At 46.7% G+C, this 16,466-nt stretch overlaps 1 gene segment (V, D, J or C); it reads right to left on the bottom strand.

Annotated features, from left to right (window-relative positions):
* Positions 1–3,063: 3,063 nt before the first annotated feature.
* LOC141570487 (immunoglobulin heavy variable 7-4-1-like) lies at positions 3,064–3,684 on the bottom strand. The segment is given in 2 exon segments: positions 3,064–3,506; positions 3,590–3,684. Coding segments are annotated over 2 exon segments (366 nt in total).
* Between the last annotated feature and the right edge of the window lie 12,782 nt (positions 3,685–16,466).

Here is a 16,466-nt window from a genome sequence, read left to right as displayed (position 1 = left end):
CTTAATGAACAATCGGATGCAGTGAAGGGCTAAGTGCACAGGCACCTACTGTGTGTGAGGCGTGTCGCCAGCAGGTAAGAGGTGTGACCTTCCCTGACCAGCAGGCTTTCTTGTCCCTTTGTACCAGGGAACCAGGTGTCCGTCAGGTCTTTAGAAAAAAAACACACGGTCAGCTCCCTGGGAAGGACCTTCGAGGGGCTGCTGACCACCTGCACTGCCGTCAAGGAACAGGGAAGGCCCCTGCATCCATGCAGCCCACTCTAAATAGACCCAGGTCATCACCCCAAGACCACTGGAGGCTGTCCCTGCAGGTGACCTGAAACCTGGCACTGCCAGGGCCACTGGCCAGGCCCCAGAGCAGATGACACCACGATGTGACAGCTTTCCCAAGGTCACAGGTCAGGAGACTTGGCTTTCACTTCTTCCTTAAAATAATTTTCAAGTACACACTGTGAAAATGTAGGAAACAGTTCTCATATGAGTTAACATTCTCACACTTACTAGTCATTGGCTGTGTGACTGCCTGGGGAGTGCATGTCTCTTTCTATCCACCTTCATCTCTGTGTTTCCACTATGACTCCTTTTCAATCCATGTCCTGCTCTTATTCACCGTCTCTTTTTCAACAGGTTCTCCAGACACCAAACGCCCTCTTATGCCAGTTTACCAAACACTGGTGACATTAACTAACCAATGTGATTGCTGGTTATGTCGACACCTCAATAGTGCAAAAGCACCAGGCTTTGTTCCTGCCGATGTGAACACTGGTGGACTGGGGACATGCTGGTGACAGACAGGGTGTGGTGTCCATGACAACACAGACATCACTTGGCCTCTTCCGCTGCTGAGTCACTCGGGCCCAGGGAATTCTACACAAGGTCAGGGACTGTACTTACCCAGAGGGGACACAGGAGAAAAACGTTCCCAGAGCACTGGAAGCAGATATGACACTGAAAGTTCCTGGTGACGTATCAGGACAGTATTGTAATCAAACACTGTGGTCTGAGACCCCAGGTGGGACGTTCAATCCTCCCAAGGAGACGAAGTGACTGTAGCACTACCTTCTGGGCCCAGGTGCCTGCCAGGTCACCAGGTGTTTGGTGGCCCATCCCCCTCCCCCATGGGACTCAGTTATTGCAGCAGCTCCCGAGTCAGGTGCCCGATACCATGTGCTGTGTGTGTGTGTGTGTGTGTGTGTGTGTGTGTGTGCACCAAACCTGTGCACTGGCTCAGCCAGGTGGCAGGATCCAGCTTACAGCTGCCACAGGCCTACGACAAGCCCTCTACAGCAGCTATTTCACACCCGTTCTGGTCTCACACACTGACACAGCACGTGAAGGCTGGAGGCACTGACATGACTCATGAAATACTTCAGATCCTGAGAACTACAGATTCTACTGTGACCCTGTCTGTGAGCCAAGGTCCTTATTTTGTGTGTGTGATTAAAGTATTAAAGGGACCCCACCAAAACTGTCAGGACAACGTGTACTCGGGTATCTGGCTCCTTCTGTCCCTCCACACGCCACCTTGAAAGCAGCCACATTACACATTTAGGCCCCTGTGTTCATATGTTGTGCCCCCTACACCTGCCAGGTGACAATGGTAGGATGTCCACCTGTGTATCCCAAGTCCAAGTTCTTTTCAGTGCTGAGGGTCTGATTCCCATGCTTTGGAGACTATGAATTGGAAGAAGTGACCTTAAGTCTGTCCAGAGCAATGGAACGAGAGCTCCCCACCACTGTGCAAACTGCAGGACGTGAACCCCTGAGTCTCTGTGGTGCCTCAGGTACACTGACCACCCAGGAGGAGGAGCCTGTGTCATCACCGATGAAAATACTGCTTTTCTGTAAAGTGAACGGGACACACGGAATGTCACTCAGTCTGTTAAAAGGAGGCTTCACACTTTCTATCACATCAATGACAGAGGTGTCATTGGACTGGCCTGTCCCCAGGGACGGGGACTGGTCTGATGGGTTTGCGGAAAGAGCTGCAAAGTGTCCTTTCCTGTTTGTCCATCCTGTTCTGTCTCCTTCTCTCCTTTGCAGATGTCTTAGCACTCAGCTTCCCACCCGTTCTCTCTCTCCACAGCCAGCAGTGCAGCTCTCACTACACGAGACTTTCAGGGATGTTCAGAGGAGGAAACTGTTGGGGCCCAGGGCAGGCTCCCCAGGATATCCCACAATGGGGTGTAACTATTTAGAATGAGTTACTGAAAAGCAGGCAGAGCAAGAAGGTCATGTGGACACTCCCTTTTGTCCTCAAATGAAGGAAATTAATCTCCTCTGTGTAAGAGGCTGTCCTTGCTCCAAGGGTGGGCTCCTCAGGTATCAAGGTCTTTAACCCAAGAAATAGAAGAAATATTGAAAATATGACACATTGAAATACTTAAAATGGAGATTGACTGGACCTCTTGTATGGACATTGATGCCCACACACCGTCCTTGGGACAACAAGGTGGGGGGAGATTCTGCGCCAGGGACAAAAGCCACACAGGGATGGATGGGACGTGTAGGGACCTGCCATGAGCCCCAAAAGCAAGGGATGCAGCTCTGATGATGGAACAAGCACTGCAGCCTCTGGGAGACACACAGACCTGGGGACACTGTGATTTAGACCCAGTTTAGCTGTTTTCCTGAACAGTAAGAGGGTAAGTCTGTCTTTCAAAGTTTTAGAACAATTTCCAGAGACACCAATGTGCAGGGTCTACACATCCACAAACGATGTGGATGCCTGCGTTCTCCAATAATTATTTAGGGGAGGGACATATATCAGGGTTTCTGTGTTCTCTGTCCTTCATTCTGCTTCCTGCTGTGACCCTTAGACTGTAATGCAGTTTATCTTCTCTGACCACAGACAGGGAGCCGCCTACAACTACTCAAAGGAGAAGATTCTGGCATCTTTTGAGGACTGAGTCCACGGATGTCATGTTTCAAGTCACCATGATGGTCACATTTACACCATGAAAATTAGAAAACACTACAGAAAGTTTAATACGTTTTCTTCTCTTGGGAGTTGGTTTCCCACACTGAACTGAAAATATTCCAAAAATAATTAACGAAAGCAGTTCCTTCATCTCTATATCCATAACCCTAAGTCAAAGACAGGCTGTGCCCAGCTGCCTCTGTCGTCTCCTCAGCCCCGCACAGCTGCCCTCTCCCTCAGGGTTTCTGACACTCTCAGGATGTGGGTCATCTCACTGTGTGTCTCGCACAGTAATACACGGCCGTGTCCTCAGACTTCAGGCTGTTGATCTGCAGATAGGCTGTGCTGACAGAGGTGTCCATGGAGAAGACAAACCGATCTGAGAATCCTTGGGCGTATGTTGGCTTTCCTGTATCTGTGTTGATCCATCCCATATACTGAAGCCCTTGTCCTGGGGCCTGTCGCACCCAGTGCATAGCATAGCTGGTGAAGGTGTATCCGGAAGCCTTGCAGGACACCTTCACTGAGGCCCCAGGCTTCCTCACCTCAGCCCCAGGCTGCACCAGCTGGACCTCGGAGTGGACACCTGTGGGGAGGAGACAGGAGTGGGTGGATCCCCTGTGACTGGCCCAGGTCCCCTCATCAGCCAGGGACTGGGGAGCCCCTTACCTGTAGCCACTGCCACCAGGAAGAGGACTGTCCATCTCCAGTCCATGGTGAGGGCTGTGCTGTCAGGACGTCTGTAGGGGAGCGTGTGGCTGTGGGGCGATGCTCTCAGGGCACAGACATGTCCGTATTTAACCCCGCCCACCTCATCTCATTTGCATATTCATGAGCAGAGGGTTTCATAGCTGAAGACTTGGCCCACGTGAGAGAAGCTCCGTGACACAGGACCATGCTCAGTGGGCGTCTGAGGGTCCAAGTCCTAATCCCTGATGGAGGATATGTGTCCCCTGCCAGGTCCCTGAATCTGTGCAGACAGAGCTCCTCACACTGAGGAACATGATCCAGAAAGTGCTCCTCACTGAGAACCCCCTTTGAATGACACGGAGACCACCTGAGCCTGTTCTGGTCTATGATCTGAATGTCTGAATCCGGGTTAGTGTGTGTCCCCAATTCTTAAAATTTCAAGTTAGTAAAGCCATCTTTGTCATTCATATTGTTGGTGTAAGACGTCTTGAATTCATAGAAAACTGATTTTAAGTTTGATTTCATTGCCCATTGTGTTCGGTAAATTCTCCTAGTAGAATAGGATTTTTAGACACTTCAGCAGTCCTTGCCGAAATTTGTTTTACATGTTTTTATAAAGAGGAAGGAAGCCCTGGGCCCTCAGAGGAAGCCCCTCTCCCGGTCTCTCCCCACCTGCTCCTGGGGCTGCAGCCCCTGCTGGTGGGACCTGAGCGCCCCCTGCAGCCCAGCCTGTGCCCTGCAGGGGAGGGTCCTGTCAGGGCTCACAGGGCATGACCTCTAGCGTCTCTAGTCCAGTGTTACATGTCTGTGCCCTGACCTCACAGTGCTGCCTCAGGGACACCATGAGCTTTGACCTCATCTCCGGAAACAGTGAAGTGGCCTCACTAAACCCCAATGACACTGCAGGGAGACCTTAAACAAAGATTTCATAAAATCACCAGGGAGACCTTTCCCTGGGGCTGCCAGATGCACTGACACAGTCCTGAGTCCAGAAGCTCAGGGGGCTGTGGGGGCCTCTTACTTCCTTTGAATTCCTCTGGCTGAAGGTGACATCCGAGATTCCCCACGTTGTCTCACAGACCAAACTACCTCTGCTCGTGAATAAATTAGACACACACAGAGTGGATGATTTTAGCAGTAATGAACCCCAAATTGTTCTTGTCCCCTGTACCTAGTAAATGGGCCTACCCCACTCTGACCCTTGGCATCCGTGTGTGACTTCTCTTGTAAATAGAACCCCAGGAAATGTGTCAAACCCACAGACTTGGGAAGAACCTACACCCTGGCTCTGCTATTCCTCAGACAATGGAATACGTGCAGAGGACCCATGAGATGGGCCAATCTTGTCCCTCAGATCGTCAGAAATGAGGGCCAGTCACACTATTGTCCATTCACGGCACCTACAGTCGGTGTCCCTTGGAGAACCCATGTCTATGGGAGGGGAAACACCTGAGAAGTTGAAGGAGGAGGAGGCAGCACCGTTGTCAGCTGACTCAGGTGATGCTGCTCGTGTGTGTGTGTGACATTATGTATCCTTGGGATTAAACACCTGTGAGGTGGTCCCCTGGGTCTGGCTGTGACCTGCTCAAGGGCTCTCCCATGGTCAGTTCACTTCCCTGTGACCCCTCCCTTCCTACCTGCAGCACCCACAGTCTCTTCCTGACTCTGTTACCCTGGTAGCCCTGCTCCCTCCCTAGGTCTGCCATAGGTAAGAATTCCCACCACTCAGAATAGGGTTCTGGAAATGTCCTTCCCCTGGAGGGTCTGCCTGAAGTAAGTTCTGGGTGGATTTCTCAGTGCTTAGTCCTCCCCTCCCCCTGTCAGGGACATGAGGGGACCCACATGCATCCTCCCTGGAGAACCTGGATGTGTCTGGAGGGAAAGCCCCCAGAAGTGTGGGGTGTGGCCCCGGGACCCCTCCCCCACAGGAGCCCACCCGTGTGCTCCATCCACTCAGAATACTCCCCTGGAAGTGCTCCTACCAGCTTGAGCCTCCAGCAGCTTCTGCTCCAGGTGAGCAGAGTCACCTGGACTCTGGATGTGCCTGTGTTTCCAGTTATCACAGTGGAGGCTGTTCTTGCAATTTTAGTTCTGTGATGGGCTCAGGAGACATAACTGATCTTCATTTTTCCAGGCTCTCTTCTAAGAATGGGAGTGTTTATTTCCAAGATCTTTAATATTGGTGCAGAAAGCAGATGGACCTTCACAGGTCATCTCTGACCTGTTGCTAGAGGTGGGAATCTCACCTCACTAAGTGTAAAAGGCACCTGGACAGACATAAGTGAACATGGCGTCACTGAAAGTCGTAGCAATTTCAAGTCCCTCCCAGGAAGCTGGAACACGGAAAGTACAATAGGCCAGGAACCTGTTGAGCCTCTGGTGATGTAACTCTTGGAAGGGCATCCGGGCCCCTGGCTGGACCCAGGAGGTGCCCCTGCATCCTCACATAGGGACAGGAGCTCCCACTCCTTAATCACAAGCCAAGCAGTGAGAACGCTGTTTCCCAGGTGGGTGCAGAGCGGGGTGGGGAGATAGAGGTGCCCTTGGCTTCCAGGAGGCACTGGACACAAGGCCCCAAATCCCACCTGAGAGGCTCTGATCTAAGTGTGAGGACGTCTTGTTAGCTCTGCCTTCTGAAACCTGTTTCTGTGTCAGGATGATCAGGAATGTGACGTATTTCCCTCTGGTCATGAAACCTGCTTCACTGATATGTACAACTGGGGAGCTCACTATGCAGTGAATTCTCTCCCCCCACCAGTCACATGTTGAAGCCCTGAGACCCAGTGGCCTGTACTGGGAGAAGGGCTTGTAGGAAGTACTTATGGTTAAGTGAGATCATAAGGTTGGGGTCCTAATCCAGTAGAATTGGTGGCCTTATATGAGGGAGAGACACAGGGATGTCACTCTCTTTCCACTATCTGAGATTACAGCAAGAAGTCAGTTGTCTGCCCATCATGACGAGTTCCCACTGGTAATCGATTCATCTGGCAACTTGACCTTGGCCTTCTGGGCCCTCAGAATGTGAGAAAGCAGATTTCTGTTGTTTAAGCCACGTGGTCATTGGTTTAGTTACATAGATAATAATGAACACAGTGGGGGTTGAAATGTGGACCTGAGAAGCCATTTGCTGAGGCTCAGAGGGAAATGAGGAGCAGGTTATGGGTCCCTGAGGAATGTGATCCTTGTTATAAAGTGTCAAAGAGCTTGGCTGAGCTGGTTTCCTGTGTTATGTGGAAGGTAGACTCCGCCCTGGAACTTCTGTTCGTAGCTTATGATACTATATTCATGGTAGATCTGTTCCATCCACTCAAGCCCTTGTCCTGGGGCCTGTCACACCCAATTCATAGCATAGCTGGTGAAGGTGTATCCAGAAGCCTTGCAGGACACCTTCACTGAGGCCCCAGGCTTCCTCACCTCAGCCCCAGGCTGCAGCAGCTGGACCTCTGAGTGGACACCTGTGGGGAGGAGACAGGAGTTGGTGGATCCCCCGTGACTGGCCCAGGTCCCCTCATCAGCCAGGGACTGGGGAGCCCCTTACCTGCAGCCACTGCCACCAGGAAGAGGACTGTGAATCTCCAGTCCATGGTGAGGGCTGTGTTGTCAGGACGTCTGTAGGGGAGCATGTGGCTGTGGGGCGATGCTCTCAGGGCACAGACTTGTCCATATTTAACCCCGCCCACCTCAGCTCATTTGCATATTCATGAGCAGCGTGATTTATAGCTGAAGACTTGGCCCACTTGAGAGAAGCTTGATGACACAGGACTATGATCAGTGGGCATCCTAGTGTCCAAGTCCTAATACTTGTTACAGGATATTTGTCCCCTGCCAGGTCCCTGATTCTGTGCTGACAGAGCTCCTCCCACTGAGGAACAAACACACAAGACGCAATCGTCACTGAGAACCCCATTTGAATGACACGGAGACCACCTGAGGGTGTTCTTGGCTTTAATCTAAATGTCTCAAATTGGGGGTCAGGGTGTGTCCCAAAATTTTGAAACTTTCAAATTGGTAAAGCCATCCTTGTCATTCAGATTGTTTCTCTAAAGACATCTTGAAGTCCTAGAAAATCCATTTTAAATTTGATTGTATTAAATGTCGATCAAAATGGCGGCGTGAGGTGAGTCTCTGTAAATCTCCCCTGGAATTTACAACGAATCGAACAAATATAACTCCACAAAGGACCCCCTGCACAGCAGACAGGCAAGACGAAGAGGCCGACTACCAAGTCACCTACAGGTGGGCAAATCATGAGTGGGAGGGAAGGGAGAAGTGTGGAGACACAGCCGCGACCTAGCTCAGTGCTCCAGCTTGCTGCTTCCTGGAGCTACCGCAGCTGCAGGAGAGGGAAGAACTCGGACTGCTAGGGCTCTGCTTATGGCCCACAGGGCTGAGGGGGCAGCATATAACAGGGCTGAACCCAACGGTCACGGCAGAGACCTCAGAGAAAAGATTGAGGGAAGAAGGCTGAAAGCGATGGTTTAAGCACTCACTGCCGAGCAGAGAGGAGCCTTAGGCACTGAGACTAACCGCCCCCTCCCTGCCCTCCCAGAGCTCGCCCTGCCCCCCACCTGCCCGGTGATGGAAACAGAGCAGTAGCAGTGTCAGATCAAAAGAATAGAATATTTGCTGTTCTGAGAATTGTCGACCACAGACACAGATTCGCAGCCCAACTGGTTCCCGCAAAGGGGAGGGAGCTGTGGAAGCTGGACCGGCTGTGGAGGTGGTCGCCGCCATTGCTCTGAGCCACCTCTCACAACTCACCCGGCCCCTGGCTCTACCTATCTGGGCATACCCCTGCAGGAGTAAACAGAACTGCTGAACCTCATGGGCTCAGAATCTGGTGCAGGAAGAGCTTTGGAACATCAAAAGCTCTCCGCATACCCACTGGGATACTGCGCCCTGTGACCCAGGCAAAGTATTAACAGAGGAGAAGCCTGTCTCCCAGGGAATCCCCCCATTGCGTGAGAAGTTGGAATAGTGCAGAGAAAACATAGCACTACCGTGTGGGAGAAGAAAAATAGGCTGCAGTCAGAGAAAAAATAAAACATTCTACCAACAAGTACTGGAAAACAAAATAAAGACCTCTTCCTGTCAACCTGTTGCAGAAGCCACTCCTGTAGATGTCTAGGAAGAGAAATAGTAAATCAGTAATTGCCATGAACAACCAAGGCAACAAGAAAGCTCAGAAAGAAAGTGAAAAGTCTCCAAGGCACATTGTATTGAAGCTGTCTAAAATCAATGACAAATAAAGAATCCTCAAGGCAGCCAGGGAAAAGAAGATGGTAACTTACAAAGGAAAGCCCATTAGATTATCATCAGATTTTTCAGCAGAAACTCTACAAGCCAGGAGGGAGTGGAACCAAATATTCAAACTATTGAAAGAGAGAAATTATGAGCCAAGAATAATATATCCAGCAAAGATATCCTTTAGATATGAAGGAGGAATAAAGACCTTTCCAGACATACAGAAGCTGAGGAATTTTCTAATACACCTGCACTAGAAGAAATACTAAAGGAGGCTATTACCACCATCAACAGGGACAATTTGTGGCAACCAAAACGTAAAAGGGGAGAGTAAAGGCCTGAACCAGAATATGGGAATGGAGAAAGTAAGCTGCTGAAGAAAATGGAATACTCTAAATATCAAACTTTGTTTTATATAATCTAAAGGGTAACCAATGAAAAGATCCAGAACTGAAATATATACTGTAATAAAGGAAGAAACAGAGGGAAGCATCATAGAATACCACCACACAGAAATAATAGACAACAACAAAAAGGCAAAGAAACAATGGAGACACAGCCTTACCAGAAAACTAAAGATAGAATGACAGAAAATACTCACATATCAATAATCACCCTAAATGTAAATGGACTGAACTCACCAATAAAAAGGCACAGAGTAGCAGATTGGATCAAAAAACTAAACCCAACCATATGCTGTCTCCAAGAGACACATCTCAGCTACAAGGACAAGCATAGACTCAAAGTCAAAGGGTGGAAATTGACGCTCCAAGCAAATGGTGCCCAGAGAAAATCAGGTGTAGCCATAATGATATCAGATGAAACAGACTTCAAGGTGAAAAAGATAAAAAGAGACAAAGATGGACATTTCATAATGGTGAAGGGGACTGTACAACAAGAAGACATAACAGTCATCAATATTTATGCCCCTAATCAGGGAGCACCGAATTATATCAAGCAACTACTAACAGAACTAAAGGGAGAAATTGACCAAAACACAATTATACCAGGGGACTTAAATACATCATTGACAGCTATGGATAGATCATCCAAACAGAAAATAAATAACGAAATAGCAGCCCTAAATGACACATTAGATGAAATGGACATAATTGACGTTTATAGAGCACTTCATCCTAAAACATCAGACTATACATTTTTTTCTAGTGTACACGGAACATTCTCAAGGATAGACCATACATTGGGACATAAAATCAGCCTCAGCAAATTTAAGAAGATTGAAATCATGCCAAGTATATTCTCTGATCACAAGGCTTTGAAATTGGATATCAACTGCAAAAAGAAATCAGGAAAAAACACAAATACATGGAGATTAAACAACATACTTTTGAGGAACGACTGGGTCAAAGAAGAAGTTAGAGGAGAGATCAAAAGATACATCGAAACTAATGACAATGAAAATACATCCTACCAAAATTTTTGGGATGCAGCGAAAGGAGTTTTAAGAGGGAAATTTATATCATTACAGGCCTATCTAAAGAAACAAGAAAACTCCCAAATAAATAGCCTCATGTTACACCTTAAAGAACTAGAAAAAGAAGAACAAGTGAAACCCAAGGTCAGCAGAAGACAGGAAATAACAAAAATCAGAGCAGAACTAAATGAAATAGAGAACAAAAAGACTATAGAAAAAATTAATGTGACAAAGAGCTGGTTCTTTGAAAAGATTAACAAAATTGACAAACCCTTGGCTAGACTCACTATGATGAAGACTCTGATTAACAAAATCAGAAACGAAGTCATCACGGACACCACAGAAATACAAAGGATCATCCAAGAATACTATGAAGGACTATATGCCACCAAATTCAACAACCTAGAAGAAATGGACAAGTTCTTAGAAACATATAGCCTTCCAAGGCTGAACCATGAAGAACTGGAAAATCTAAACAGACCGATCACCAGTAATTGAATCAGTCATCCAAAACCTTCCCAAAAGCAAAGTCCGGGACCAGATGGCTTCACTAGTGAATTCTACCAAACCTCAAAGAGGATCTAATACCAATCCTGCTCAAACTCTTGCAAAAATTGAAGAAGAGACAATACTCCCTAACTCATTTTATGAGGCCAACATTACCCTGATACCAAAACCTGGTAAGGACAGCACAAAAAACTACAGACCAGTATCTCTGATGAATACAGATGCAAAAATCCTAAATAAAATTCTAGCAAATCAAATACAACAATGCATTAAAAGATTATTCATCACGACCAAGTGGGGTTCATCCCAGGGCACAAGGATGGTTCAACATCCGCAAATCCATCAATGTGATACATCACATAAACAAAATAAAGGACAAAAATCATATGATTATAACAATTGATGCAGTAAAAGCATTTGAAAAGATACAACATCCATTTATGATTAAAACACTTAATAAAATAGGTATAGAAGGAAAATACCTTAACATAATAAAGGCCATATATGACAAGCCCTCTGCTAATCTCATAATTAATGGAGAAAAACTGGAGCCCTTTGCTCTACATTCAGGAACGGGCTGTCCCTATCTCTCTGTTTTCAACATAGTATTGGAAGTCCTCGCCAGAGCAATCAGGCAAGAGAAAGAAATAAAAGGCATCCAAATTGGGAATGAAGAAGTTAAATTATCACTCTTTGCAGATGACATGATGCTATATATAGAAAACCCTAAAGACTCCAACAAAAAGCTATTAGAAACAATCAGCGAATACAGTAAAGTTGCTGGCTACAAAATCAATGTACAAAAGTCCATTGCTTTCCTATATACTAACAATGAAATCTTAGAAAAAGAAATACAAAGAACAATTCCTTTTGCAATTCAGGGAAAAATAATAAAATACCTAGGAATAAACTTAACCAAGGATGTGAAAGACCTATATGCTGAAAACTATAAGACATTTTTGAAATAAATTGAAGAAGACACCAAGAAATGGAAAGACATTCCATGCTCATGGATTGGAAGAATCAACATAGTTAAAATGGTCACATTACCCAAAGCAATATACAGATTTAATGCAATCCCCATCAAAATCCAATGGCATTTTAAAGAAATAGAACAAAAATCATCAGATTTGTTTGGAACAACAAAAGACCCCAATAGCCAAAGCAATCTTAAGAACAGTGCTGGAGTTATCACACTCCTGACTTTAGCTTGTACTACAGGGCCACAATAATCAAAACAGCATGGTATTGGCAGAAAAACAGACACATAGACCAATGGAATTGAGAACCCAGAAATAAAACCACATAAATATTGTGACGGGCCAGCCGCCACAAGTCGATCAGTACCTGAATGGGGGAGTGGGAATGGAAGGAAGACACTCATACAAATGCTAATGTCTTCAGTGATCCTGAAGCACTGAGTTTATTCTTCACCATATATGCAGTTTGAGTGCAACTTATCAAAGAAAGTATGCATCACCTTAGCAAATGTAACTTTTAACTTTTACATAGAGGATACAAAATAACTGAAACTCCCAAAAGTAATTATCCTATCAATTGCCCTGATAGCCATGTCTTCTGTGTCCAACTGCTCCACATTCCTGCAGCCTGCAAGCACCCTCCAGGTGCAGGCAGAGATAATGCCTGTGAAACAGGTTAAGCATAAACCGAGCCATTCTATAAGGCTCAGAGTTTCCTGTAACCATGGCTCCCCACAAAATATGGACAGATAATTTTTGACAAAGAAGCTAAAAAACATACAATGGAGGAAAGACAGCCTCTTCAATAAATGGTGCTGGCAGAATTGGAAAGCCACGTGCAAGAGAATGAAACTGGACTGCTATTTGTCACCATGTACCAAAGTTAATTCAAAATGGATCAAAGACTTAAGCATAAGACCTGACACAATAAACTGCATAGAAGAAAACATAGGTACTAAACTTATGGACCTTGGGTTCAAAGAGCATTTTATGAACTTGACTCCAAAGGCAATGGAAGTAAAAGCTAAAATAAACGAATGGGACTATATGAAACTTAAAAGCTTCTGCACAAAAGAAACCATTGACAAAATAAAGAGGCCACCAATTGAATGGGAGAAGATTTTTGCAGTGCCTCCGATAAGGGCTAGTATCCAGAATATACAAGGAACTCATGCAACTCAACAACAAACAACCCAATTGAAAAATGGGCAGAGGACTTGAAGAGACATTTCTTCAAAGAGGACATACAAATGGCAAATAGACATATGAAAAAATGCTCAACATCACTAATCATCAGAGAAATGCAAATCAAAACCACAATGAGATATCACCTCACCCCAGTCAGAATGGCTATCATCAACAAGACAAGTAGTAACAAATGTTGGAGAGGCTGTGGAGAAAAAGGAACCCTCATACACTGTTGGTGGCAATGCAGACTGGTGCTGCCGTTATGAAAGGCATTGTGAAGGTTCCTCAAAGAATTACGAATAGAATTACCATATGACCCAGCAATCCCTCTCCTGGGTATCTACCGAAAAAATCTGAAAACATTTAGAGATAAAGACACGTGTGCGCCAATGTTCATTGCAGCTTTGTTTACAGTGGCCAAGACATGGAAACAACCAAAATGTCCTTCGATAGATGAATGGATAAAGAAGTTGTGGTATATATACACAATGGAATACTATTCGGCGGTAAGAAAAGATGATATAGGAACATTTGTGACAACATGGATGGATCTTGAGAGTGTAATGCTGAGCGAAATAAGTCAGACCGAAAAAGCAGAGAACCATGTGATTTCACTGATAAGTGGTATATAAACCAAAAGCAACAAAAGAACAAGACAAACAAATGAGAAACAGAAACTCAAAGACACAGACAATAGTTTAGTGGTTACCAGAGGGTAAGCTGGGGGTGGGAGATGAGGGTAAGGGGGATCAAATATATGGTGATGGAAGGAGAACTGACTCTGGGTGGTGAACACACAATGGGATTTATAGATGATGTAATACAGAATTGTACACCTGAAATCCGTGTAACTTTACTAACAATTGTCACTCCAATAAATTTTTTTTTAAAAAAGAAAGTGTCCCTTCTCCTTATATTACAAAGTTGGGTTCACCCCAGCACATGTCCTGGTGCAGGACTCTGGAAGTGACCTGTCCCCTGGTGGTCACGCTGAGCCACACAAGCTGCACGAGGCAGGCAAGTTGTTATGATTCCTTTCCCTCCATCAGAGATTTTGGGATGAAAGACTGACATCTAAGCTCAGTGTTTTGCACAAAGAAGACAATAGGATATGAAGACAGATGATGAGAACACCTTTAGCACTCACAGTTCCTTTTAATTGCAAAAATTCAGCATAGCTTCTTAGTTCAATAAATCAGAGGTGCCAAAAATGTGTACACATGTCTTCTATTCATCTTTTGTTATTGGGGTACATTGACTACTACAATTTTAATCGTCTTTTTCCTTTCTTAAATGAGTATAGACTTTTGTCACCCTCTGTACTTTCATTTTTTGTAGCTATTTCTTTAATTCTACAATCAAATTGATTGAAACTTTTAGACAACATGAGTGAATATAAAGTGCGAAAACAATATTTTAAAAATATGTACTGAGAGTAATACTCAATTCCTCGCTATTGTTTGTACAACTCCTTAAGTACACTCAGCTCACATGCCTTTGCTATATTTTTAATTCAATATCCTAAACAATCTTCCAGTTGTGGGTTCCCTGTCAGTCCTACTTCACATCTTTCCCATAACTTTAGCTCACGAATATCTGACTCTGCACATGGACTGGTCACTGTGACAAGAGAAGTGACCAACACACCCACTGTGCTCCCTGACCAGTGTCTCGACAGAGCCACCCATGAGGTGTCCACCGTGATTCTCTCTAAATGTGGTCCACTGGGGTGTCCTGTGTCATAAAGCTTCTGACTTGTTAGTGGTGCCTGTTGGTCAGCAGCCAGCTGTGTCCCCACCTGACACAGGCCTGTCCTGCAATAGTGCCTATGTCACCATGAGTCAGATGTTTCCATGACACATGGGCTCAGCAGGGCCACCTTCAAACCACCTGAGTGTATCCTGCCCTGTGGTGCCCACAAATGGACACACATGTTAGATGGATTAGATGACGTGGAGACACGTGAATGCCCATGTATTTACTGGATCTCCCTTCTGTGACGGGTACTGTGGGCAGAGCTGGGAGTGTGAGCAGAGCTCCAGCCCCATGGAGCTCAGGGTCTGGGACAGAGTGAGTGAGAGTTAGGACAGCAGGTGACAGAAGGTGTTGTTGGGGTGGGTTTCAACTTCCATCTGAAATATGAAGACAGTAGGTTATTGTTGAAATGCTGTAGCAAGGACAGAGGATCCTGGGTAAACAGTCCTGGAGGCTGATCCCCTGTGGGGCCAGGTGTGCCTGTGGGAAGGACGTGCCCATGTGGGGCCAGGTGCACCTGTGGGAAGGACGTGCCCATGTGGGGATACTGTGGGCGTGTGGAGGCAGAGAGCCTGAGCTCAGCACACAGGGGTCTGGAATGTTCTGGGGTCTCTCTTTGTGGGAAATGTTTCCCTGCCACAGGGGAGATGATTGTGTTCAGGATGGTCTCTCTGTGACAAAACTAGGATGCTCGGGAATTTGGTGAAGTAAAGGTCCCCAGGGACTGGTGACATGTCATTGTAAACACTGTTTCCATGTGTTGGCTGCTAGAATAGAAGACATTAGAGTCAGAAAGGTGATTCAAGACTTGTCCCTGGGGCAGCTGAGAAATTTCAGAGGAAATACATGTTTCTAAAGGGAGTCCCTTCCCCCCCCCCCAGGTCCCCACCTGCTCCTGGGGCTGGTCCCTGTGCTGGGTGTGTCCCGAGCGCCCCCTGGTGTCCTGAGCGCCCCCTGCAGCCCTGACCCCTGTCCTCTGCAGGGAGGTTTGTGTCTGGGCTCACACTGACATCCCCTCACTGTGTGGCTCGTACAGTAATACACGGCCGTGTCATCGGCTTTCAGGCTGGTCATTTGCAGATACAGCGTGTTCTTGGCGTTGTCTCTGGAGATGGTGAATCGGCCCTTCACGGAGTCGGCGTAGTTTTTCTCACTTCCATCAGGTTTAATACGTGAGACCCATTCCAGCCCCTTCCCTGGAGCCTGGCGGACCCAGTACATCCAGTAGCTACTGAAGGTGAATCCAGAGGCCGCACAGGAGAGGCGCAGAGACCCCCCAGGCTGCACCAAGCCTCCCCCAGACTCCACCAGCTGCACCTCACACTGGACACCTGCAAACACAGAGACGTCCTGGTCAGGAAACTGTCACACATCCACTGTTTCTCTCACTCACATTGTCTCACATACTCAGAGTCTCCTGTTCTCCATAAATTACCTCTTAAAACAGCAACAAGGAAAACCCAGCTGAGCCCAAACTCCATGGTGTGTTGTCTGTGCTTAGTCCTGACCACGGAATGGGGACACCTGGGGATCCCGGGGCTGGGGCTCCTGTCCCACAGCTGCAGGGTCAGGGCTGGGCTGGTTTTCATCAGCAGAGGGGCCCCTATTTGCATGTCCTCCTTCCATATAGGGAGCTCAGGGTTGGACACCTACACACAGACAGGGCCTCATGCAGGCGTGAGTGTCCTGGTTAGTTGGTGGCCACGTGAGAGTTCAGGAAAACATGATTTCTATACATGACGGTGCT

This window comes from Rhinolophus sinicus, linkage group LG03 (genome assembly GCF_036562045.2).
Source record: "Rhinolophus sinicus isolate RSC01 linkage group LG03, ASM3656204v1, whole genome shotgun sequence".
Taxonomy (NCBI): Eukaryota; Metazoa; Chordata; class Mammalia; order Chiroptera; family Rhinolophidae; genus Rhinolophus; species Rhinolophus sinicus.
The sequence above is the reverse complement of the archived record's forward strand: the minus strand, read 5'-3'. Positions and strand labels throughout refer to the sequence as shown.